Source organism: Ictidomys tridecemlineatus, chromosome 10 (genome assembly GCF_052094955.1).
Source record: "Ictidomys tridecemlineatus isolate mIctTri1 chromosome 10, mIctTri1.hap1, whole genome shotgun sequence".
In the NCBI taxonomy this organism is placed as follows: domain Eukaryota; kingdom Metazoa; phylum Chordata; class Mammalia; order Rodentia; family Sciuridae; genus Ictidomys; species Ictidomys tridecemlineatus.
The window spans coordinates 94,028,485-94,052,918 of record NC_135486.1 but is presented as its reverse complement, the minus strand read 5'-3'; the positions used below and the strand labels follow the sequence as shown (position 1 = coordinate 94,052,918).

At 39.4% G+C, this 24,434-nt stretch overlaps 2 protein-coding genes across 3 annotated transcripts in view; one reads left to right on the top strand and one right to left on the bottom strand.

Annotated features, from left to right (window-relative positions):
* LOC144367385 (uncharacterized) overlaps positions 1-18,224 on the bottom strand; it is a 74,635-nt gene extending 56,411 nt beyond the window's left edge. Inside the window, exon 1 of the mRNA XM_078023460.1 lies at positions 17,554-18,224. Coding sequence (XP_077879586.1) covers positions 17,554-17,867 — 314 coding nt within the window. The 5' untranslated portion in view covers positions 17,868-18,224. The remainder of the gene's footprint in view (positions 1-17,553) is intronic.
* Jcad (junctional cadherin 5 associated) overlaps positions 17,720-24,434 on the top strand; it is a 51,653-nt gene continuing 44,938 nt past the window's right edge. Inside the window, exon 1 of one of the 2 annotated variants that reach the window (XM_078023457.1) lies at positions 17,720-17,824. The gene's annotated coding sequence lies outside the window, so the exon portion shown is untranslated. The remainder of the gene's footprint in view (positions 17,825-24,434) is intronic. The other variant, XM_078023458.1, reaches the window with a different exon arrangement.

Sequence of the window (24,434 nt, the reverse complement as noted above, 5' to 3'; positions counted from 1 at the left end):
AAATAAATAAACCCTCGTAAAAATACAGAAAACTGTTTGACCAAATATCTGGGCACCTCATGACCCAATCAAGTTCACACACAAAATTAATCATCATACTGATTTTATATTAAGTAAATTCATTTACCTCTCCCAGCTCATGAATAATGTTTCCAGATTCTCAAATTTGCTTTGCCCTTTTGCCTGGTTTCTTTGCTATGGCTTAACTCTCTCTATTTCTCATTTATTCCTGACTTATGCTAATGCTGATGGACAGAATTTTTATTTCATTCCCATGAAAATCATGGATTGAGTTATTTAAATACAGATTTGATGACTTACTAGATAGGAATTTAAGCTTCACTATTAAATTAAAGTGCTCCTAGATGGGACCTGTATTGCAGGGTACACATAGGACTCTGGTTTTTCCACTGAGAAGAGCAAGAAACCTATAATTTTATTTGTTTACCTTGAAAACAATTTGTGGACAGGTAAAATGTTTTAAAAAATTGCTTATCCACAAGACTTAGTAGATCCACATGAATCTATTTGTACATAAAATCTTAAATGAGTGGCTATTTGTAGAAACATTCCTTTGGAAAATGGTCACTTAGCATTGGTAGGGATGATAGGAAGGACATAGGAGATGGGACTTGACTCCCAGTTCCAGCTCTGGCTCAAGATAGTCATGTGACCTTGAACAAATCATTTGCTTAATCTATAATGACTTCTAATGTTTTACTAGTTGTAAAAATCTCTACTTTTATAAAATCAGAGATTATTTCTTCCTCATCATAATTAAATACAAAAGATCAAAAGATTCCACAAACGGGCACAGGAAAACTATACATACCTGGAAAACCCTGGAAATTTGCACCATTCGATCCTATATCAAGTACATTCTCTCTAAAAATACAGTTTAAATTGGGTTTCATATTTGATCAGTGAAGTCTTTTCAAATTTTTTGCATTTATTATTTTATTTTTGTGACATTCATTAATTGTAGGTTGTCATAGTCTTCCCGTGCCAAAATTTTTACAAAAGAATCCATGTCCTAAGGTATTAGAATAAGTGAGAGCTTTTCTTAGCACCACCTGAGAACTATTTTTCATCCTACGGGAAGCTGGATTTGACAGCTAATGGATTTGTTTTGTTCTAAAACTACCATCTGCTCCAAGGCACTTTTTAAGGTTTCTATCATCTTCATTCTGTATGAGATATATAAATATGTATTCATAATTATTCATTTCCAAGGGAAAAAAAGGTAAAAGCACAATTAGACATAAAAGATATAATACTTAAACAATGTAACTGAGTTTAAATTTCAGCAAATTTAGAAATTCATATATCCATTGACCTTCCAGCTTTACGTTTGCTATCTTTAAAAACAAAAGAAACCTCTTACTGTAGCAGAGTTGTAGGTGATTCCGGAGTTGATAGTACTACACATAACTTCTAAATACACATCTACTTATTCTAGGAATGACTGTACTCAGATGTGCATGATCTGTTTGGGGCAGGACAATGATTTCTTTTTTAATCAGAGGCATGCTGCTGTTGTTGCTGGGACCTGTGGTCTTTGAATCTGCGACTCTGATTCAGCTCTGTGCCTTAAGTTACCCAACCTGTTTGTTTCATTCTTTCTCCAACTATTCGATCCAATTAAATCTTCAAGATTGAACTAACCAAGATAATTCAAATTTGTTTTTTGTCATTTGTAACAAATAATATTTCTTACTGAGATGTATATTTTTGGTACTGGGACTTGAACCCAGGGATGCTTTACCACCGAGCTACCTCTAGACCATTTTATTTTTTTTTTACTTTGAGACATAATCTTGCTAAATTGCTGAGGGTCTCACTAAGTTGCTGAGGTTGGCCTTGAACTTGTGATCCTTTTGCTTCAGCTTCCAGAGTTGCTGGGATTACAGGCATGTGCCAACTCACTGGGCTCCTTATTGACATGTATAATACCAAAATACAGTAGCCTTCTGTTCTATTCCATTATTCTTTTTTCTCTAGCTAATCTGGTAATTTAGTCATAGTATGGATTTACTAGGTGCCAATAATGGCTTATCCCTCACAAGCAGCGTAGATGCCCTTTAAGCTTGATCTTAGAAAACATTCGACTTCATCTGTGGAGTCAAGAGTAGTGACTAGTAAGGAGATTTGGGCCAGAGTAAGAGTATAATCCACTGTGAGGATAAAATCCATTGTTTTTCAGTGACTTTGGTATACAAATGCAGGTCTGTTGCAACTCTAATAAAATAGGGCTGCTCTGGTGGAAAGGAGAATTTGTTTTCCTCTTTCTCTAAGCTGAGAACAAATCTTGGAAGACTCCTAGTGTCATATGCGAGAGGAGTTTAGGAAGCCAACTGAGCAGCAGGCACCTAGAACAAGAGTCTGGTTGAGCCATAGGAGGGCAGTTGAAGGAAAGCCCGCAGCATCTGCAGACCTATGGGTTCATGCTGGGTGACTGCGGCTGATATGGGATTGAATGGAACTCTGGAGGGTGGTGAGGAGGAGCATTCTGTTGGGGCAGTGACCTGTAAAGGATTGATTGATGGGGGAGTGGGCCTGGCATGGATGGCAGAGTGGTGGGAGGTAGAGCTTTCCTACTGAGTAGGGGTGGGTTGGTCATCTGTAAAACATGTGACTAGGAAGTTGTTTTTGTACCTGGGGTCTTGCTATGTTGCTCAAGCTAGCCTTGAACCCCTGGGCTCAAGCTCTCCTGCCTCAGCCCCCTGAGTAGCTAAAGCCACAGGTGCCTGTTACTGTGCCAAGCTTGGAGAGAGGACTGTTCTTAATACAACTGTTTGAAGATGGCAAGGAGAGCAAAGGCAGCAGATAAACCATGAGTCTTTTAGAAGGGAGGTAAAAGTGATGCTTTGAAACTTGGTAGTTCTTTTAAGACGAGAATTCTAAAGGAGTAAAAATTTCTTTTTCCTTCACTTATTAACTATTAGACCAAATCACTGAAGAGTAAGAAAATTAATTTCACCTGGGCGTAATCTAGGAAATAGTTACTCAATTCAGGTAACTCATTAAAGATATATATATCTTTATATATATATATATATATATATATTATCCATATAAATCATATATATGATTTATATGGATAATCTCTCTTTAAGGTGGGGAGGGTTTATTTAAAAATTAAATAATTAATTAATAATAATTAGGAATAGTCATATGCAAGTAGGACCTGACCTAGATTCTTTTTTATAAGTAATCCTCATAATCTATAGAAACTGTTCTAAGTTTTAAGCAAGGGAGACAAATGTAAAGTCCAGCTTTCTGGTTTTCATAAGTTCAGAGTTAAGAATGAATATATTGGATGCATCCATCATTGATGTGATACCTAGTCCAAACTCCAAGGCATTCTCTTACTTGCTACTCTCTATTTTCTCTGAGTGGCCATATTGTATGTCATGTGACCCAAGGGTAGCCAGTTCATGGCCAGTAACCAGGAAGAGGTTTGCAAAGAAGTTATGTGGGGACAGAGATAATGGTAATTAAGTAGACCAATAAAGATTCTTTCTCTTGGGAATTTTGCTCCACAGAAACTCAAAGTTAATTGAAATTAATATTTCCATGACTCCAAAGTTTGAATATATATCTGTGGCTGGTTAAAGAGAAGCTCCTCTGATTCTTACTCCTTTTGACCTACTAATAAGGTAAGATCTCTCTTTGCCAGCATCAGCAGCAAAGGTGAGCTTCACTGCTATTGACCTGGATAGTTTCACCAGAGAATGTGCACTAGAGCCTAGAGCCAGATTTGTGGGACCCTTACCTCTACTACTCTTATGCCCTCCATCCCCATAACATCATATAAAGTTCCCATCTTCAAGTCACACAAAAGAAAATAACTATAACATCTGACCATCCTTTACTGAGTGTATTTAAAAACACTGGCCATGGGCTGGGATTGTGGCTCAGTGGTAGAGCCTTGCCTAGCATGTGTGAGGCACTAGGTGCGGTTCTCAGCACCGCATATAAATAAAAATTAATAAATAAAATAAAGTTCCATCGACAATTTTAAAATCATTTTTTAAAAAAAGCCACTGGTTATGACGGTTCTCGCCTAAAGTTGTCAGCTGTCATTGACTGACAAGGAACAACTCCTCTGGTGGTTGAAGGTCCAGTTTCTTCCAATTATCCCAGGTGTAATTTACTGATCTTTATGTCAGGTCAGAGCAATGAGCTTTTCCGCCAAAAGGAGCGAACCCTATCATGGCTGCCTTTGTCTAGCCATTCAGCCATTAGAGCGTCTGCTTCAACCATCTTCACAGGCTTGATGGGTGAATTGCCTGGTTTTCACAGAATGGAAGTCTCTGATGCTGCTGTATTTAAAGACAGAAAGAAAAAAAAAACCCTTCATCCTGCTCCATAGGAAGTGCAAAGTGCACTCCCGGTTCAGGAGTTTGCCTTTCTACAATTCCAATCAGTCTCTGTGTGTAGCTTGGCGGCAGCGACAAGGTGAAATCCCTGCCGGGACACTCTGAGATTTGTCAGAAAACAGGCTTCACGGGTACATTGTATGCTCAATCACGTTGTGTGCTCCATCAGGGGGAGCTACCAGAATTTCAGAGGAAAAGACACTTGTCCTTAATGACTAAATTGGAAAAAGCATGGCGTGCAAATCAAAACTATGAGATCACTTAAAAATCACACACACAACAAAACAAGAAGTGCTGGCAAGAATGTGGAGAAATCTGAATCCTCGTTCATTGCTGGTGAAAATGTAAAATAGTGAAGCCCCTGTGGAAAACAGTTTGGGCACATCCTCAAAAAATTAAATAAAGCAATACCATATGATCCAACAATTCCACTTCTGGGCATATATTGAAAGTATGGACTCAAAACAGATATTTGACATACTATTCACAACAGCATTATTCACAGTAGCCAAAAAATGGAAAAAAAAAATTCATGTCTATCAACAGATGAATGGACAACCAAGAGTGTGTGTGTGTAAATATGTATGTATACATATGTGCATATTGTATGTAATGCACATACATGTGTGTATGTGTATATATAATACACATATAATATATATATACAGCTTCATACTCCTTAGGATGACTGTTCAAAAACAAAACACAACAAAAGAGGCATATATATATTTTTTTCTTAATATATATGGCATATTTTTCCTTTTCAAAGGCTGAATTATATATATTTGTGTCCATATATATGTACATGGACTACACATGTGTCCTTATATTATCCTAGCTAATTTTCTATAAATATATATATATGATTTATATTTATATAATTTTATATATATGATTTTATATATATTTTTAAGGCTGAATCATATATATATATATATGATTCAGCCTTAAAAATGAACAAAATTCTGGTACATGCTGCAACATAGATAAAACATAAAGATATTATGTTAACTGAAATAAGTCAGATACAAAACAAGAAATGTTATTCTAGTTATGAGGTACCTAGAATATGAAAATTTACAGAAAATTAGGAGCTGAATGGGAGGGGTACTTGGAAGTTATTGGTTAATGAATAGAGTTTCTGTTTGAGATGTTGAAATATTTCCGCAAATGGACAAAGGTGATGGTTATCAACACTGTGAATGTTCTTGGATCCACTGAAATGTATACTTAATTTCTTTTTTAAGTGGAAAGGTCAATTCCATTTGCTCAGTTCTTTGCCAAGGGCTTAGGCAGCTCAATTCTACCTACCATTTTCTGCTAGGGGGGTGTAAATATGTTGTTATGGTACATTGAAAATGATATGCAGAATCTGGAAGATGGGTTTCCCTGGGCCATTCAGGCTCTCTGGCTGTGGCCTCATTAAGATACTCTGTAATTCCAAATGTCTTCATATATTTTTTCCACATTTTGTCCAATACATGACCATTTTTCTGCCTGTCCTCCCAGGCAAGTCAACTCTGCTGGGGAATGTGCTTCTTCTCTCCCTGAGAACCTTTTAAAATGAATAAAACATGGGTGTAAGCAGTGCAGCATGCCCTGCTGGCTCACCCCAGCATATATTGTGTCTTTTGTTTCCTCCTACCCTTGAGAAGCATGATGGCTTTGCTCACATGCTGATTTTGATTCCTGTGAAGTTGAGGATAACAGGCTGTCAGTCCTATCTCACTAGAGCTTTAGATGCTAATGATTAACAGTGCCATGCTAAGCACACCCAGGGCTACACGTGTGTCTTTACATCATCCCCGCTACACACGGATGACCCTTCCCAACATCATTGCAAAATTAGGAAAGGAGAACTGAACAGCCCTGGTCTGCCATCTATCCCTTGCTGAAATGGGAAGCCCTCTTTCTGTATCTCTGTGAGTGACCTACAGCCTTAGAAGACTAAAATGTTAAAGTTCACCTTTAGCTGTGCAGTCAACCAATGCATGCACATTTTAAATATAGTGATAGAATAAAAATGCTGCTGTTCTCAGGCTAGAAAGAAATAATTGACAGGCTCCTGTGTAGGAACTGTGTTAGTCAGCTTTCCATCACTATAATGGAATAACTGAGATAATTAACTTGTAAAGGAAAAAAGTTAATTTTGGTTCTTGGTTTTAGGGGTTTTAGTCCATGGTTAGTCCTGTTGCTTTGGGCCTTAGGCAGAGACAACATAACATGTCAGGAATGTGTGGCAGAGTAAAACTTCTCACATCATGAGCCAGGGAGCAAAAGAGAGCAGGAGGAAGAGGTTTCTTCCATGATCCTGTTTGAGGCTATACCCCAAATGACGTAGGTCCCACCTCCCAATAACCCCACCTTAGAGACCAAGCCTTTCACACATGAATCTTTGGGGGACATTAAAGATTCAAACTATAGCAGGTATCAAAACTCAAAAAGTCCCCATTTGAACCATATTTATAAATTAGAAGTGAAAATATGCATGCCCCAAGAGGCATCAAGCTAACTCCATTTGTCATCTCAGTTTAGATGATTCAGAACAAGTGACAGTGCTTGGAAATAAGTGTTATAATATAATGAGGATACCGCAGTGGCAACTGTGGAAAACAGAACAGACACAGAGCATGGCAGCTCCTCCGCTTTGTACCCTAATTCTTCCGAGGGACTTCCTTTCCCTTCCACGGATGTTAGTACAACAAAGACAAGCTGGCCTAATTTCCAATGCATCTTTGCTCTTCCTACTCACTTTGGATTTTCCAGTGTGCTGCTCTATAATCTGACAGTATGATGCTGACAGGTTGGCATCTGCCTATGTTTAGGGTTTGGCATTTCTGATGTGACACAGGCCTCACTTTATGGAGGAAGTTTTATGCAGAAAGACTGTAGGTTCCTAGGGTGGGTTAAAGGTACAATTTTCAATCAAAAGATAATGGTCAGCTGGGTGTGGTGGTGTACCCCTGTTTTTCCAGTGGCTCAGGAGGCTGAGGCAGGAGGATGGTGAGTTCAAAGCCAGCCTCAACAACTTAGTGAGTCCCTAAGCAACTCAGTGAGACCCTGTCTCTAAATAAAATACAAAAAAAAAGGGGGGGCTGGGAATGTGGCTCAATGGTTAAGTGCCCCTGGGTTCAATCCCTGGGTACAAAATTAATTAATTAATTAATTAATTAATGCTAAGGTCAGAGCAAACCATGAGCATTCTGTCTCCTTAGCCAACCTTCATCCCACTCCTTAAATAACAATCATCCTGGTCATTGGGTGCTGATATGAACATTAAATCACTTAGGCCATTCTATGGAATTGGGATAAAGCTGTGTGAATTGTCATCAGAACTATAGGTTTAAATGGAAGAGCATATTATTCCTACAGGACTCAACTAGAAACATGGAAAGCAGCATGTAACTAAGTCTGTTATCAGCTTGCATACCATGAGCTTCTTTGTTGTCTTAGGAGGTAAAACTCTGATTGTGTCATATCTTCCATTATCAAAGCATATTTACTCCTTTCAGAGATTAGGATGCTCCAACCCATTTCACTCTAGATTCCAAAAATGTTTCCTTATGGAAGAATATAAGGTTTCCTAGAAATCTATATGGATTTCTAGTTTGTGCAATCAGAAATTAAAATAAAAAGACTTAAGCCCTTTAAAAGATAGTCTGACCTGGGGAATGAAAAGGAGGTATTGCTTCTTATATGAGAAAGCAGTCATTTGTGAGACTGTCATGCCTGAAGTAAAAGGGGGTGGTGGGCATGCATACGTGACACATGCCACATGATCTCTCCCACCAGCAGCCTCCTTTAAGAATCTAAAGAACACCTTTACAACCTTCCTAGATTCTCCTTCCTTGCAGACATCACCAGCAGCAGCTGGATGTGAGCACAGCTGCAGATACTATTGCCTTTTCCTGGAAATTGTCGTCATTGTACTTTGGGATGGATGGAGAGCTGTGCACATCAGTACCCTTGAATGACCCACCCATGTGTGGGGAGATGTTATCAGCCTGAGAACAAAGGGAAGCCAAGTCCAGATAGCCAGGTTGCCTCTTCTGAATGTTCAGCCCAGAGAATTTGACTCAAAGTACACAGAGTACTTGAACTTGAAATTACTTCCAACTTGCCCCACTTGGCAGTGTTCCAATTAAATTTGGAAGGGTGGAAGTCAGCAAAGCACTGTCCTAGCCATAGGTACAATGTGTTCAATGTCCAAAGGAAGTAACCTTATGGATTTACCATGCTCCTGTATGCCTCAGAGTATATTCTTCATTGACGATCAGATGGCTATTTTGTCCATAGTATTTTGGTCAAGATTCCTAACACATTTGTTCATCCCCTCACCACTGGGCTAAAACTAGTCCTGTAAATTCCAAAAGCTAGTTTTCACTGCAGTCTTCATGTGCAGGTGTCACACACACAGAGCCATATGCTCAGATGAAGCTCAGAGAAGTCACACTTCACATTAAGTAAGAATCTTTTCCTTACAATGTTCTCTTGAATTCTTGGATTGTCTGGGTTCCTGGAAGAATGAAGGTACCTCTAAATATCTGCCTTTCAGGGTATATATTGACTAAACATTTGCTGGTATTTCAGTAGTTTTAAGGAACTCCAATGCTTTGTTTCAATCTGAAAATGCACATGCTATTTGTAATGCTATTTTCCTATAGAAAGGAAAGAAAGAAGGAAGGTGGGGAGGGAGGGAGAAAGTTACATTCTTGCTTCCAAAGAAAAGACTCAGTGGAAGGATCCTTCCAAAAATGTGTTCATCATGCTATCTCTATAACATTTTTTTTCCTACAAAAAGCAAATGAATATAGAAATAGTTTTCTCCCTTGGTTCTCAACAAATGAGAGAACTGTGCTCTTAAGTTATATTTAGTCCCCGGAAACTGAAGCTACCTCCTGTTTGCAGGATGCTCTGATGTGCCAGGTGCTCTGCATTGCTCTCACTCATTTTTACATAAGCTTCAGGAAGAAGAACAGCTAATATTTAAGGAATATTGACTTTTTTTCTGAATGCTTTTATATAATATCTCATTTAAGCATCATAGCCAGACTGTGGTTTGTTATATAAGGAGACTGAGGCTTGGAGTACTGAATTGTTTTACCTAAAGTCACACAATAAGTGGCAGCACTGAGATCCAACCTCAATCTGACTCCAAAGCCTGTATATTTCTCCCTTGAGGTTATGTCACCTCCTGACAAGCACGGAAACTGGGAAGCACTTTCCTCTGAATATATTCAGCTCCCCAAATGGGGCAGCCAGTGCCCTTAATGGTTAATGAGATCTACAAAGTGAATGGGTATTATTATTTTTTTAAAGAGAGAGAGAGAGAGAGAGAGAGAGAGAGAGAGAGAGAGAATTTTTTAATATTTAGTTTTTAGTTTTCAATGGACACAACATCTTTATTTTTTTTATTATTTTTATGTGATGCTGAGGATCCAACCCAGGGCCCCGCGCATGCCAGGAGAGCGCTACGCTACTGCTTGAGCCACATCCCCAGCCCGTGAATGGGTATTATTAAGAGAAACTTTCAGTGATGAGTTATTGTTGGGAGTGGTCAGAAGCTGTGGCTCTCAAACTTTGCAACGCATTGAAATCAAAGAACTTGTTTAAAACAGCCGATTTCTGGGCTTCACTTTTGGATTCCTACTCAATAACCATTAACCACTAGTTTTCCTCTAAATAGTCCATAAATTTACTGATTAATCTTTATCAGAAACAGACTATGACATTTCTAATCTTAATGGTTTATCTTATGAATGGCAGGTGTCACCAAGGCATCATGCCATTAGGAAACTGACAATCTGATGTGATAAAAAAGAGATTTTTGTGCATTGAGGGATGTTGTAGGAAGACATGTACCTGTATGGAGATATTAGTACAAAGAAAAAGTGTCTAAGAGAGCAAGGAACACAAAATAAATCATGTAACCTGGAAAATGGGAATGTTAAGTAAATGTACATTACTGAATATCAATGGGTATTAGATGTGAACTAAAGTTGTTTCAAGGCCTTTAAATTGAATGCCAGGCAAGTGTGTACAATACTAGCCTCAGGTCATTTGCCTTCATAAAGAAGAGGATAATATCCTGTTTTCTCAAAGCAATGATATCTTGGGGTCTGTGGGATTTCTTTCATTACCTTTATGTCAGTGTTTAAAATCTACATGTAAGAATGTTGTCTTGAGTTTTAAATATATTTACCCTTAAACCTAATTATTAAGATCTTAAAATTGAGGGTTAGGGGACGTTGCTCAGTAGTGAAGTGCTTGACTTAGAAATGCATGATGCCCTGAATTCAATCCCCAGCATTAGGAAAAAAATAAATAAATAAAAAGGAAAAAAAAACCCTTAAATGGGTAAAAACCCCCTCTTTGCCATCCTGCAATTGCTTCAGCATTAAAAGATTGTGTCCTTATAGCCCTTAGTGTGTCATCATTTCTGGAGTTCTCCCCTGTGACAGTGCCCTGTTCTTACAGGAAAGATGGGAACATCGAAATAAATAAGTAAACAAACAAATAAATAAATAAAATAATAAAAAATAATATTGGAATAGTGTGTTGGGAGGAAGCCACAAAGAATTGGTAACTGAGAAATGTTCTACATTTTTTTATTAATCCTTTAAAATGTATAATCTATCATAGCTCCATATTTTGATGGATCTATTGATAAACAGGTGGCCCCTGACCATGAATAAGGCACTGGTCCCTAAAAGTATGCACATTTTGTTTATGAATGGCATTACTTCAAGACATACAATGTTATAGTGCCAGTGTATGCTATATAGAGAGGGAAAAACAAAATAGGGCTGGATTTAGTACTACCTCTGAGACTAGTTAGTTATGGTAACCTCCAGGTATTTGATGGTTGCAGCAAAAGTTCCAATGTATATTGTAGGCATCAAGAACTATAGGGAAGACTGCAAAACTACATAGACAAATAATTATTACATTCACTACTTTGATAAAAGCAAAAGCACATGCAGTTTCCTGCTGATCTAAGAGTTCCATTCAATGTATCCTTTCACGAGGAAGGAGCTACAGATATCCATCCACAGATGGGGACACTAGTGATGATGTAACAGAAACAGGACATTCTGCAGGACCTTATCAGTGATAATTGGGGAAAATGCACTAACTTATCAAGGGAGGATAGGAGGAAATATGATAAAAGAAACATTGCCTAGTTACCCAGAAATCTGGAGACACTACTTAATTGTTCCAGCTAGATAAGACACTGGGTTTGGACTGACACTGTTATTTTTCAACTATTGATGATGAAAGCTAACTTTCATTTGATTTATTACCTTTGCTCAGACACATTTCATGTCTACTAGTTGCCTTTCTACAAATCACTAGTCACCCTCTTTGGCCTCCTTATTTGAATGTTTTGATATCACAAGCTTTTAGAATAATCTGAGTTTTGCTAGTTTAAAGATACCATATTTACTTGATATACAGATCATCCAGGCACATAAGAGGCTAACAAATAGAGTTTTAGGACAGTAAGTTGAGTTTAAAGTAGAACACAGAAGGAGCAAAAATAACATTCTAAACCGAGTTAAAGTAAATTGGCAAAGAAATCAAAATCTAGATATCTCCTAAAAGTATTTTGTCTTTTCTTTTGGAAATCTTTCAGCCCTCAACTAGCCCATAGGACCCCATAGTGTGGGTTTAGGTGACCATTTTTTTACTTCATAAATATTCAATTAACCAGTTCTACAGTTGTTTGTTTCATCTGTCTGTTCAAAGGAATGGTGTTAGGTACTCAGTGGAAGAAATTAGTGCCTACTCAGACACTAATTTATGGAGGTTTTTAATTTATATCCTCTTTTTGGTGCTGGATTGAACCCAGGGCATGAGTTCTACCACAAAGCTACACCCCCGGCCCTGGATCTTCATTAACAAAGGTATGATGGAGTGACAATTCCTGAGAGGTCAATGCCATTGAAAGAAAAGATTAAAGTGAGAAATACAGCATGCCATGTCACACAGGACCCTCGGGGAAGCACCAGAGTTGGTCAGGAGGCAGAAGGAAAGAGGCAAAGGCCCAACCCTCAGCCCTTAGTGGGGTTTCTGCAGGAAAGTCAAGGCCAGATCAGGGAGTTAGCAGAGTGTTGGCTAGCACATAATTTCTGGGATCTTTGGGACACAATTCTCCTTCAATGTCTGGTAGCAGTCCCTGCATTGATTTAGTGCAGGGAAAATTTTAGAGTGGTATGTGAGTTCAATAAGAAAGTAGTTCTGAGTTTGAGTTCTGATCACAGGAGGTATAAACAACTTTGGCTGTTAGTTTGGCCCTGTGACTAATGAATGCCAATTAGACAAATATAGAACCCAAGAAAATAGGATAGGAATAAACAGTCCATTCCTCCACGCACTCAGAATCTAGTTGCCAAACCAGGTATGTATGCCAATAAAGTAAATTCAAAGTATCTATGTTACATGCTATTCTGGAAGTTTGTCATGGCTAGGATCTTAAATGTCCTCCAGAGGTTCATGGGTTAAAAGCTTGGTCACCAGGATGTGACACTAGTGGGAGGTGTGGAACCTTTAGGAGGTGGGGCTTAGTGGGAGAAAGTTAGGTCATTGGGGGGTGTACCCTTGATGGGGATATTGAGACCTCTGCCTGCTTCTCTCTCTCTTTTTGCTGCCATAAGGTGAACAGCTTTGCCCCCTTATGTGCTTCCTGCCATGATGTGCTGCCTTACCTCAGGCCTAAAAGCCCAAGAGCTAACCAATGATGAAGTGAAGCCTCTGAAACTGGGAACCAAAATAAATCTTTCCTCATTACAAGTTGATTGTCTCCAGTATGTTGTCACAGTGATGGAAAGCTGACAAGCTGTTCAGTTAAAAAACAACTTCAATAAAATATGATAGAGAGTTTTATTTAGGGAATTTTTATATCCTCTTCAATCTTTACCTAGAATAAGTACTTCAAAGGCATACAACTCTGTTAAATAAATGCTATGTTTATGCACATGGAAATATGTAAATTGGAGCCTAGTCCAGAGTCTGGCCCATAGAAAAGTTAAGTGAGAGGTGTATCTCACCTTTCTCTCCAACTACTTGATATAATTTTTTGTTGGTAGTCGTCACTGATTTAATAAAGACCTGATATATTGGTCCATTCCTAAATGGAAGCATTCCTTTTAATGTTGATAACCAACTTGGAACAACTCATAATTGCTCATGGGCTTTCTTTTGCCGGGGGCAGTGCTGTAGATCAAATCCAGGGCCTTGCACATGATAGGCAAGTGCTCCACCTCTGAGTTACACCCCCAGCCTTGTTGTGGGATTTTTTTGAAATACCTGAAATAATTTTGATTAATTCTTGATTAGCGGGCATGTAACAGGGGAGAGACAGCCCAGGGATGCCCATGTCTGGACCCCTCTGGTGCTGGCCACATCTCAGTCTGCTAGAAGCCACATTGGCATCTCTCTATCCCTGTGGAATCCCAGAGAGGCACTGCCATTCCCTAGAGGACACTGCCATTCAAGGGTTTTCTTTGGAAATCTGGCAAAGAATTATGGAGTGCAGGCTGGGGATGCCTGGAATATTCTACCACTGGTAAACAGCAAACCTTTGCTGTGAGTGGTGACAGGGCTTGGGAGAGAGACAGAGAAGCTGTTTTCCATTAATGGGCAGCCATATGTGGGACAAAGCTGACACAAAGGTAGCCAATAATTAAAAGTGGTTTTTCTCATATAATAACAATACAGATTCAATCTCCCTAGAGTGAAGGTGTATGATTGAAAAATGTTTATCTTTCTTAGTCCCCAGGGTTATAAATTTTGTTTCAGTTAGTGTCAAATCTTCTAAGTTAATAAACACCTAATACACCTGATTTGTGAAGGACATTGCTGTGCCACTCTTTATCATCATACAGTGATATTGATGGCGTCTGTGCTTTGAGTGTGTGTTATGTGCCAATCATTCTCTTATAATCCTGACGTATATTATTTCCATTTCTCCTGCTCTATCCTTACTTCTTAAACTTTACTGTGTGTAAGAATCATCTGGGCATTTACTTAAAGTTCACATTTCAAAATATCACCCACAGGAATTAGAAATTCTGATTGTGTCCATTATTGATGAGGTCTAGATATCTATCCGTCAAATCCCCTCATTTGATCCTGACATAGGTGGTCTATGGAGTATACTTTGGGAAACAGATTTCTAGTCCATGGTTAGTCGCTGGGATTGTAAGTGTGTGGTAGTTAAAGATAATTTTATGCAGTATAGCCTCTGAATTAATAGAAAGAATGCCAATATCTAAAAACAAATTTTATTAGCACTTTTGCTGTAAAATTCTTTCTAGTTTTTGTATAACCATCATTGTTTGACTTTTCAGAACTAATCAAGATGGACTTCAAGGTTTTTTCAAGAACACTAATCATTTTTTAAAAATTTGAGAACTGGTGGTGTTTTCATATATTAAGAATCAAAGAACAACTAAATCAGCTAGAAGAAACTGTATAGTCACTGGTAAAGGACCCTAACATATAGTTCTAGGTCCTTGAAAATGTAGTAAGTTAAAGAAACAGATTTTTTACTTTTTTTTTTTCTCCTTAAGCAGGATCTTAAGCATTCTTTCTCTGGTCATTGCACATCTGCCATGATGACTCAAAAATCCAAGTTCCTTCCTGAGTCTGTGAAATCCCTTCTCCAGGACTCAGAGGAAGGAGGGGACATTGGGGCATCCGGGGCTGGATCTTAGCACATATTTCCAGGCTATGCTAGATATCTAACATCATTGTGTGAAATGTTGTTTGCAATTATAATTTACATCATATAAATTATAGGGTTTTTTTTTTTGTTTGCTTGCTTGATTTTACAGTACCAGGCATTAAACCCAGGAGAGCTCTACCACTGAACTACATCCCCAGCCTTTTTTTTTTTTTTTTTTTTTTGCTGGGATTATAAGGGTGTGTTAGTGGGCCTGGTAAATGCTAGGTATATTCCCCTGAGTTTAAATCTCCCAACCTCAAGTAGGTGGGGAAAAGGGACTGAAGTTGCAAGAAAGTAGGTGGCCATTGGGAGACTAGGAGGATGGAATAAGAAATGCAATTCTTTTTATGATCAAAATAAAATGAATGTAGGTGTTTTCTGAGTTACAAAGACTTAAGAAGAAATGTCCTCTTTTCTAAAAACATAATCATACACACACACACACACACACACATATGTTTGTGTATGTATATATATATATCCCATGTCTGTGTACTAGTGACCAGTGACCAGTGTGGAAACTAACCAAATGAGTTTTTCTCATCACTTTCCATCTTCGTTTGTCTTTTTACATTTATAATTCAGATAATTACCCACCCATATTCATGTATCTTTTCAACTTTTCTCTCCATCCTCTTTATAGTTCTAGTCCCAGATATTCAGAAAAATCTTCCACCTTTGCCCTTGACCACCCCATCTAGCATCTTGTCTCTCTCTTTTATTTTTTTGGGGTGTGGGATGGACTGAGGTTTATTCCTTTTCTTTTTTGAAATGGCCTTAGTCATGACTGGAAAGCTTTAGAGCAGGGCTAGTGATATATCTGTATGGAGCAAAGAAGGATGAGGTGGACATGATAATGAGCCAGGATCTAGAAACCACAAACATCTTTGAAATTATGCAGTCATCTTCTTTTTAATGTCCAGTATTTCAATCTGATTACTTTACCCTAATTGAATCTGCCTTTGCTAAAACACATTCCCTATTAGACTTTATCTTATTTGGTCACTGTTGCTCTCCACTGTAACTCTTCAGCATTTTAGCTACATTATAAAACTTGTGTGGGGTTGACCTAGAAACCCAACAATAGGACATTGTTCTATGGGGAAACAAGTCCTACTCTTAATTCACTAGCCAATAAATGGTTCTCACAGAAACATTTGGCTCCATAAGTGTCCATACAGTCTTGAACACATATAGGTGTCAAACAACAACAAGATGGGAGGGGAGGGGAGGGGGGATAGTAGAGGATAGGAAAGGTAGCAGAATACAACAGTTACTAATATGGCATTATGTAAAAATGTGGATATGTAACCGATGTGATTCTGCAATCTGCATATGGGGTAAAAACGGGAGTTCATAACCCACTTGAATCTAATGTATGAAATATGATATGTCAAGAGCTTTGTAATGTTTTGAACAACCAATAAAAATAATAATAAAAGTTTATTTCAATGAGTTGGAAAAACGAGGAGAAAAAGGAATTGTATATGTCATTGAAGCAACCTACCTTGAAAGATGCTTTGATGACAAGAAGTAATGATACAAATGTTATTGACCAACTCCTGGGAAAAGTCTTCTATGTTTCATTTTACTTAAAAAAATTTTGAGCAGATATGGGGAGAGTGAAAAATCTGAGCAGATATGGGGAGAGTGAAAAAAAAAAACTTTAGTTATTATCAGCAAGCACAGTCCTAAAACCACAGTGTGGCTAAATGGTTTACAAAAACTCAGTTTTATGGGGACATCAGCCTGCTTGTCATCCACTTTTGTTGGATGGACTTAGCCCCACTCCTTGCCTCTCTCCATTCATAAGAAAAGCTTAACACTTTGTCTTTCTCTGCCTTTCAAAGTGTAACAACTTGCTCCTGAGCAGATTAGCAGTCTAATTTTTCTTCCCCTCTGCTGCTTGAAGAGAAACATGAAGTGGGTCTGGGGTCAAGAAGTGCTCAATGTGGTCTGAACTCACTGACCTCCTCCTATTCTCCCTACTCCCAGTCTGTAGACAAATCCTAACCCAGATTTCAGTTTCCTCATCTGCCATAAGAAAGGATAGATACTAATTGACCTCTAAGGTCCTTTCCAGGCTGTAGCTAAGAGGCTAAGATGTTGCTTAAGAAGTAAATCCTAAACAAGCTGTTGTCACCATCGCCGTTTTCTGCTGCGCATGCCCTCACTGTATATGTGTGTGTGTTCTGTTTGTGCTGTGTGTGTTTTGGGGTATGTATGTGAAATATGTTTGTGTACCTGTGTGTGACTCTATTCGAATGTGTTTGTGTGTGCATCACTCTATGACTGTAGAGAAGGGTTTTTGTGTGTATCTGTGTATGTTCTTGAGCATCTCTGTATGTGGACATTGCTAGAAGATTGACGCTGCCCAAACACAAGTGACAGGAAAAGAGAGGCAAGGGTGGCCAGCCCACCTGTGCCTTCCGCGCTACTTACCACTTCAGGCCTGGAAGCGCGCGCATCCGGCTCTGTACCCAGGTGCTGCCCTCCAGCGCCAAGGGCCTGAGCCCCGAGGCGGCAAGGGCGGTGGGCGGGGCTATCCCCAGCTGTGGGCGGGGCTGTCCCGGGCGGTGGGCGGGGCGGGCGGCGGCGCTCCGGGCATGCTCGGCCGCGGCGGCTGCTGGCGGGGCGGGTCGCGCTGGTGCCCGGCCGGCCGGAGCTGCGGCGGCGGCGGCGGCGGCGCGGGCCAGCATGAGGGAGCCGCTCGGTAAGTCCTGGCGTGTCTCGCGCTCTTGAGTCCCACCGTCCATTTGGCTCGCTCCCACGGCGCTTTCGCGGGCCTTGCCGGCAGCCTCTCGCGCTCGCCCCCCAACTTCTCCAGCCCGGACGTTGCTCCAGTCCGAGCTTCCCCAGCGTCAGGGGATGTCCGAACCCCGGGTGGCAGCCCCGCCTGGAGCCCCCCGCGCAGTGCTCAGACCGGCAGCCGGGCCGCGGCGGGCCCCTTGCCCGCAGCCCAAGGGTGGGGAAGCGCCTGCAAGTCTGGGAGGGGTCCGAGTCCCCGAGGTGCCAGTCCCGGGCACGAGACGCCGAAATCCCCGGGCGGGCTCCGAGGGCCGTGGCTGGCGTTAGCGCTCGCGTCGCCAGTGGGCGCGGGGAGGGCTCGGGAGGGCGGGGGTCGCTCGTTGCCCTCGGTCTCCCTACACAGCCGGGGGGGGGGGTGTCCAATTAACCCCCTCCCCTCACCTGCGCGCCTGACTTCACGGACCTTTCCACCCTAGAAACTGAGTCTCGGCTCCGAGTCCCCGAGGTCCCGGTTCCCACGGCACCCCTAGCAGTCGGGACCTGCGGGCGGGACGTTAGGAGCCCGCCGCCGCCGCACCCCGGCTCCCTGCTGGTGTATCAGCCCGGGCCTTACGCGCCCACCGCGCTGCGCGGTCGGGACTAGGGATTAGGACACTACTCGCTGCTGCTTCCCAGCTAGAGCAGCTGCGGATCCCGGCTGCTTGTGGGGTTCGGGAAAGAACCCCGCTTGGGGGTGCTGTAAATCAGTTCGTTTATGGGATCTGGAGCCTGGCCGCCCTGGGTCTCCGTGCCCAGATCTCAGCGAGTTCCCTGTGGTTCCTCACCCCCAGTCGCAGTCAGTTCATCCCCAAATGCCAGCGTTTGACTAGATGCTGTGACCACAGTGTTGCTCAGCACCCACTGCTATAAGCTCCACTCTCGCTTCTTGTCAGTGGTTAAAGAAACCTAGCGCTTGCCGCGGATTCTTCTGGGGGGTTGAAAAAGAAGCTGTGATTTTACTGGTGAAGAAAATAAGTTAATTAATTAAAAACGGGAACTTTATGCCAGCCACTACCTGGCCATGCCCTAGTCATTGCTCATCCTCGATCTCTAGAAGCAGAGGACTTTAAGGAATTAGTTCCCTCTCACCTCTCCCAAAGTCTGGGTGTCAGGCCTTGTCTTCCGGAGAGGTCTGGGCAGTGGGGACCACACAATTCCCAGGTTTTTCCTGTCGATGACAGTTTAATGTGATATTTCTCCCACAGCTTCATGTTTTCCTACTCTGGCCTTTTGTCTTTTCAGACTTATAAAGAATGAACATCCCAGGGATTTGGGGTGAGGGTGGAAAGATGGGGAGATTCTTGGGAGGGAAGTGAGAGGTGGGATTTTGGTGGTCAGAAATGCTCTGTTTTTTTGTTTTTTTTTTTTTTAAGCAGACATAGTGTAACAGTAAAGGTCAAACTTTAGGAAAACTGTGCCTTATGTAAAGTAGTTCTAGAGTTTAAAATAGTTGGATTGAGACCCTCCAGCAAAGCAATCTTGAAGAAAGATCTATGGAAATCACATAGAGATTCTGTTTGATGGGAGTTGTGTTGGTTTTCATATGAAATCATGAGTTTGGTAAATTCCTTTGGTTTTTCCTAGTGTTCTGAGTGCTTGGACTTCATTATTTACCTTGATATTAGGTGTCTAATTCTGTCACCAGCTGAACAAGCTTCCTGACTGTCTTTCCCTTTTACTCCAGACAGGCAACATGTAGCAAACTTTTACTCTTGCTGGAGTGGGTGAGCAAATATTTGTTGAACAGAGGCCTTTAATCTGTTGGGCCTTCCTCCTGCAAAATTTCACCCTCTGCTGCAGAGACTGGGAGGTCAGGCCCTTGGCAGGCCCACGAGGGATAGGGTGGGTGGAGGAAGCCTGCTTCAGGGGGAGAAAAAAAAATTGTGTTTCCACCCTCTCGGAACATAAAATGCCTGAGTGACCACATGCTCTGGAGTGCTAGAGGAGCTCATCAGAGTTATCTGATAACTCATCTGAGAGATCACAGATTCCAGAGGCCTGCAATGTATTGTTCAGTAGTTATAAAATACAACTGGTGATCCAAGATACACAAGGAAAATAGAAAGGAACCAATTTTTCAATTAAAAAATAAGGTAAATATGAAGATTCTTGAAGTCTGCTTTTAAAATGGTATTCAAAGATAAATTCTTTCATTACCATCAGTAAAGAAAGCCCAGGAGTTGGTGGCTCCTCCAAGTCCTCCTTGTCCTTGCTGGGAGAGCCCCCTGGTTTAGAAGAACAGTAAACACCAATCATGGTAGGAGGCCAGAGTTTCCCTTTTAATGAGCTTGGCGAGACTCCACAGTAATTAATCTGCAGAGAGTTTAGAACATAGAGCCTTGGATTGAAACAATTGTTCTGTTGTGACTTTCATTTTGATAAGCAAAGACTATATCTCTGGAATCTTCTGGGCCTGTTGCAGAGCCCCTTATTGCAGTTTCTTCTAGTTGTTTGAAGATGTTGCTTTTTTACCTTTAGGATTATCATCCTTGTGAAAACCTTGCCTTGTGCTTTACTCCAAAGGCCTATGGCTTGAAGAATACTGAGAGAACTCACTTGCTAAAGCCAGCAGCCCAGGGAAGGGAAGATCTGTCTTCCTATGCTTTGCTTTAGGAAATTCAGGAGCCACACCCATATTAAAACCTCAGTAATCTTGATTTGAATTTAGGGTGTTTTATTTGTAATTTATTACCTTGACTTTTTATAATTGTATTTCTCAATAACTTTCTATAGATAATATGTTTAGGAACAGCTTGCCCAAACTGGCAAATATTTATCATCAATCCACTATCTTTAGAATTTTCTGCTTATTGGTTATCTCTTTATAGCTTACCTAATAAAGCTTGTTTCTGCATATGTAAATGAAAGAATTTAGGTAACTGTTTTGAGGAGACACTGCCATGTATTTCAAAGAGGCAAAAGAAAGAAAACAGTAACAACAAAAAAAATGAAAGCACCTCTATGCATAGTTGGAGAAATAGAAGCAACTATTTCTTCTGGTTATCTCTTGGCACAGTAGGGTTATTAGGAATTTTTTCTTTTTTTTTTACTTAAGCTCTGAATTTTGCAATGTTTACTTTTGAAATAACTTTACATGACCCTTGTAATTCAAAAATAAATAAAAATGTAAAAATTATACAAAATAATTTGAACTTTAACATTTTTATCCTAAAGATATTTAAAAAGTATGAAATAAAACTAGTATGTTAAAAGTTTAATAGAAATCATTACATGGCAGGCTTTATGTGTTATGATGATGATAATGGAATAAAATTCTAACCTAGTGTAAGTTTTATAGTTATTTTTACAAATAACCCCAAATTCCAGATGATTGTCAAAAATCATACCTAATTTCAGTCCTTTCTTAATGATTTGTAATCTTTAAAAAATGTTAATCAGGTACTTGGGGTCTTTTATAAAAAAAAAAGGTGAAGTAGCCAGAGCATGAATTGCGTGACACAGAATTTAGAAGTGAAAGAAGACAGGAGTGTGTTCACAAGTTGTGGAGACATAGAAGAATTAGAAAAGTAATTTATCTCTCATTCTCTCTTGTTGAATATGCCTTATCACCAGTCTAATCCAGCAGTTAATATTTCAAGATTCTTTTTATCTTGGACCCCAAGTTTTCCATCCCTTTATTTTTTTTCTTTTTATCACCTTAAGGAAAGCAAACTCAGTGGTGGTTCTTCTGCTAAAACGATTATTTCACAGATTAGATCTGCTTTTCATGCCTTATGAGTTTTTAATGACATGAGGGCTCTGGCAGAGCTGGTCCTCACACTGTGTGGTATGGTAACAACAGTCTGTGAGAACTTGTCCCAGAACTTAAAATAGAACTTTGGAGTTATTTATTTAATAATTAAGACTTGCAAGGGAAATGAAATCCTATTGTCATTATAAAAAGCATAATTCTACAATTACCAAAAAAAGCTGCAGAAAGCATTCACAATTTATGTATTATACCAATATACTCCATCCTGAGTATAGCAGTATACTCCATCCTGATTTGCTCTGTCTTTAAAAGAGCTATTTACCTCTTGTTTAAAGAAAGTATTTTGCTCTATATTAATTATAACATTAGACCTAAAAGTTGTCAGCTGAAGAAATATTTACACTGAATTGCCAACAATTTGAGGGACTGATTACATCTTAAGTTTGGAATGTCAGTGAATATAACTGAGATATTTTAGGTTTTTTAGAGGAGTAACTATGTCTAATCAAGACCTTTAGAATGCAAATTGTAATCTTGTATTGGGTTTCTTCAGAACACATGATCTTAGGCTTACCCAAAACACGTTAAGCATATCTATGGCAGATAAAATATGTGTGCCAAATTCTAGATCCTTATGTAATTTATTCTTTTCATCTATTCTTTTCTTTACTCTTTCTTTTATGGTTTAGAGTCTTCCATATATGCAATATATTTTCAAAGATACATTTTCTTAATCATACCTAGGCAACTCTTTGTTTAATTCTTTTAAAGTTTTCTTTGGAGGGGAGCCTGCAACATGAACTAAAAATTAATATAAGAGACAAATATGCATGATTAGCTATATTATTATTTTTTAATAATAATAATCATGATATTAATCATTATGTTACTATAACTTAATTAAGTTAAAAACTTAATATACTAATTATGAGTGATTATGACAAATTACTGATGATGAAATGTTATACTAATATAGCTTAAGTTAATTATAACATATACACAATAGTAATTTATATATACTTAAGCTAGTATTAATGAAATTAAGTATGTGAAGAATATGAAATTGCCAATATTTGACTATTTTTGACCTGTTAGCAATTTCGTATCATCAACATAATATATTTCATGATAGACATCATTAAATACATTAAGTACAAATAAGGAAATTTTTTTAAAAACCCAGAGTCCGGTATCATTGTTGAATTTTGTTATGTTTCCTTTTGGTGTTTTTCCCCTTCTGTGTGTATAGGTGTATAAATAAAATTGATATCATATTAATCTAGCATTTGAATCATGTCTTTGTTATTTAACGTAGTAGTATGAGCATTTCTCTGTGCCATAAGATACCTGAAAACATAATTTTATACATGTGTATTCATTTTATAGTCTGCCATATAGATGCATCAATTTTTTTTAGCCATCCTCTAATGAACATTTATTTCAATGTTTTATCACAAATAAAACTTGGATATATAGCCTTATACTTCTACGTGTATATACCTCTGAATATTTCATTAGGATAGATCCTAAGAAGTGACATTAGTACTTCATAGGGCTTCACATGTTTAAAGATTTCATTACATATCACCTATTCCCCCCACCCCACCCCGCCTCCACCCCTTTTTTTTGTACTGGGGATTGAACTCAGGAACACTTGACCACTGAGCCACATCCTCAGTCCTATTTTGTATTTTATTTAGAGACAGGGTCTTACTGAGTTACTTAGAGCCTTGCTTTTGCTGAGACTGGCTTTGAATTCACAATCCTCCTGCCTCAGCCTCCTGAGCTTCTGGGATTACATCAGCTAATCACTTTTCAAGAAAGGAATATGCATTTGTGCACAGCCCCTTGCATACACACTTACACCCACAGGTGGAAGAGGCCTGATAAGTTACCATGCCCTCATAACAACAAACACAGCTTTTTTAAAGCTTCAGTAATCTGGTATGTGAATAATGGCATTTTGGTGTAATTTGCATTTCTCTGATTACAGGTAAGAGTGAGCTTTCTTTTTTATATTTTCGATTGGGTATTTGTGTGTTTTAATTTTCAGTTCATGTTCTAAGCAAATTTTAAAAAGGAAAAAAAATTCTGGTTGCAATGAGTTTATTAGTATTTTGTTTCCTCTCCATGTCTTAGGGAGCCCTATAACTGTAATTATGGGAATAAAAATATTGGTTTTTTTTTATATAAATGGAAAAGGAGGAGGAAATGATACATGTTAAATGGCATTTATTTGTTGCTCTCCACGCTAGTGATGAGAATAAACACCACCTGGATTGTAACATCCACCTGGATTGTAACATCCGCCAGGGAGGGGGTTGACCAGGTCTGGTCTGTCTTTACATTCTCTAGTGCAGAATATAGTATCTGGCTTGTCCAGTGCAAAAAAAAAGTGTTTTAATGAATTTAGATTGGAGTTAAGTTTGCAACACCTGCTCTCTGGGATGGAGAATAGTTAGATGTTTAACTCACTGGTCCTCCTCTTCTCAATGTGTGGCCATTTACCTCTGCTTTCATGAGTGGCCTCTGCCCTGGTGCTAATGAGGCCAAGGTCAGAGGGTCTATCTGCATATGACCTACTTAGCTTTGCTCTGTGTCATGGCCACTAGTTGTACTCTTCCTTTTTTTTTTTTTTCCTCTCTCTCTTTCTCCTGTGGCCAGCTGACTTAGAAATGCATGCTATTCATCACAAGGGAGCACAGTCTGGAGATCCCAGCAGATTTTTAAGAGCTAGAAGGAGCCTAATGAACCTCTAGTTCAGGCTTCCGGTTATTCTCTTGCAAGGGAAGACTGAGACCCAGAGGTTGTTTTTCTCCCTGCA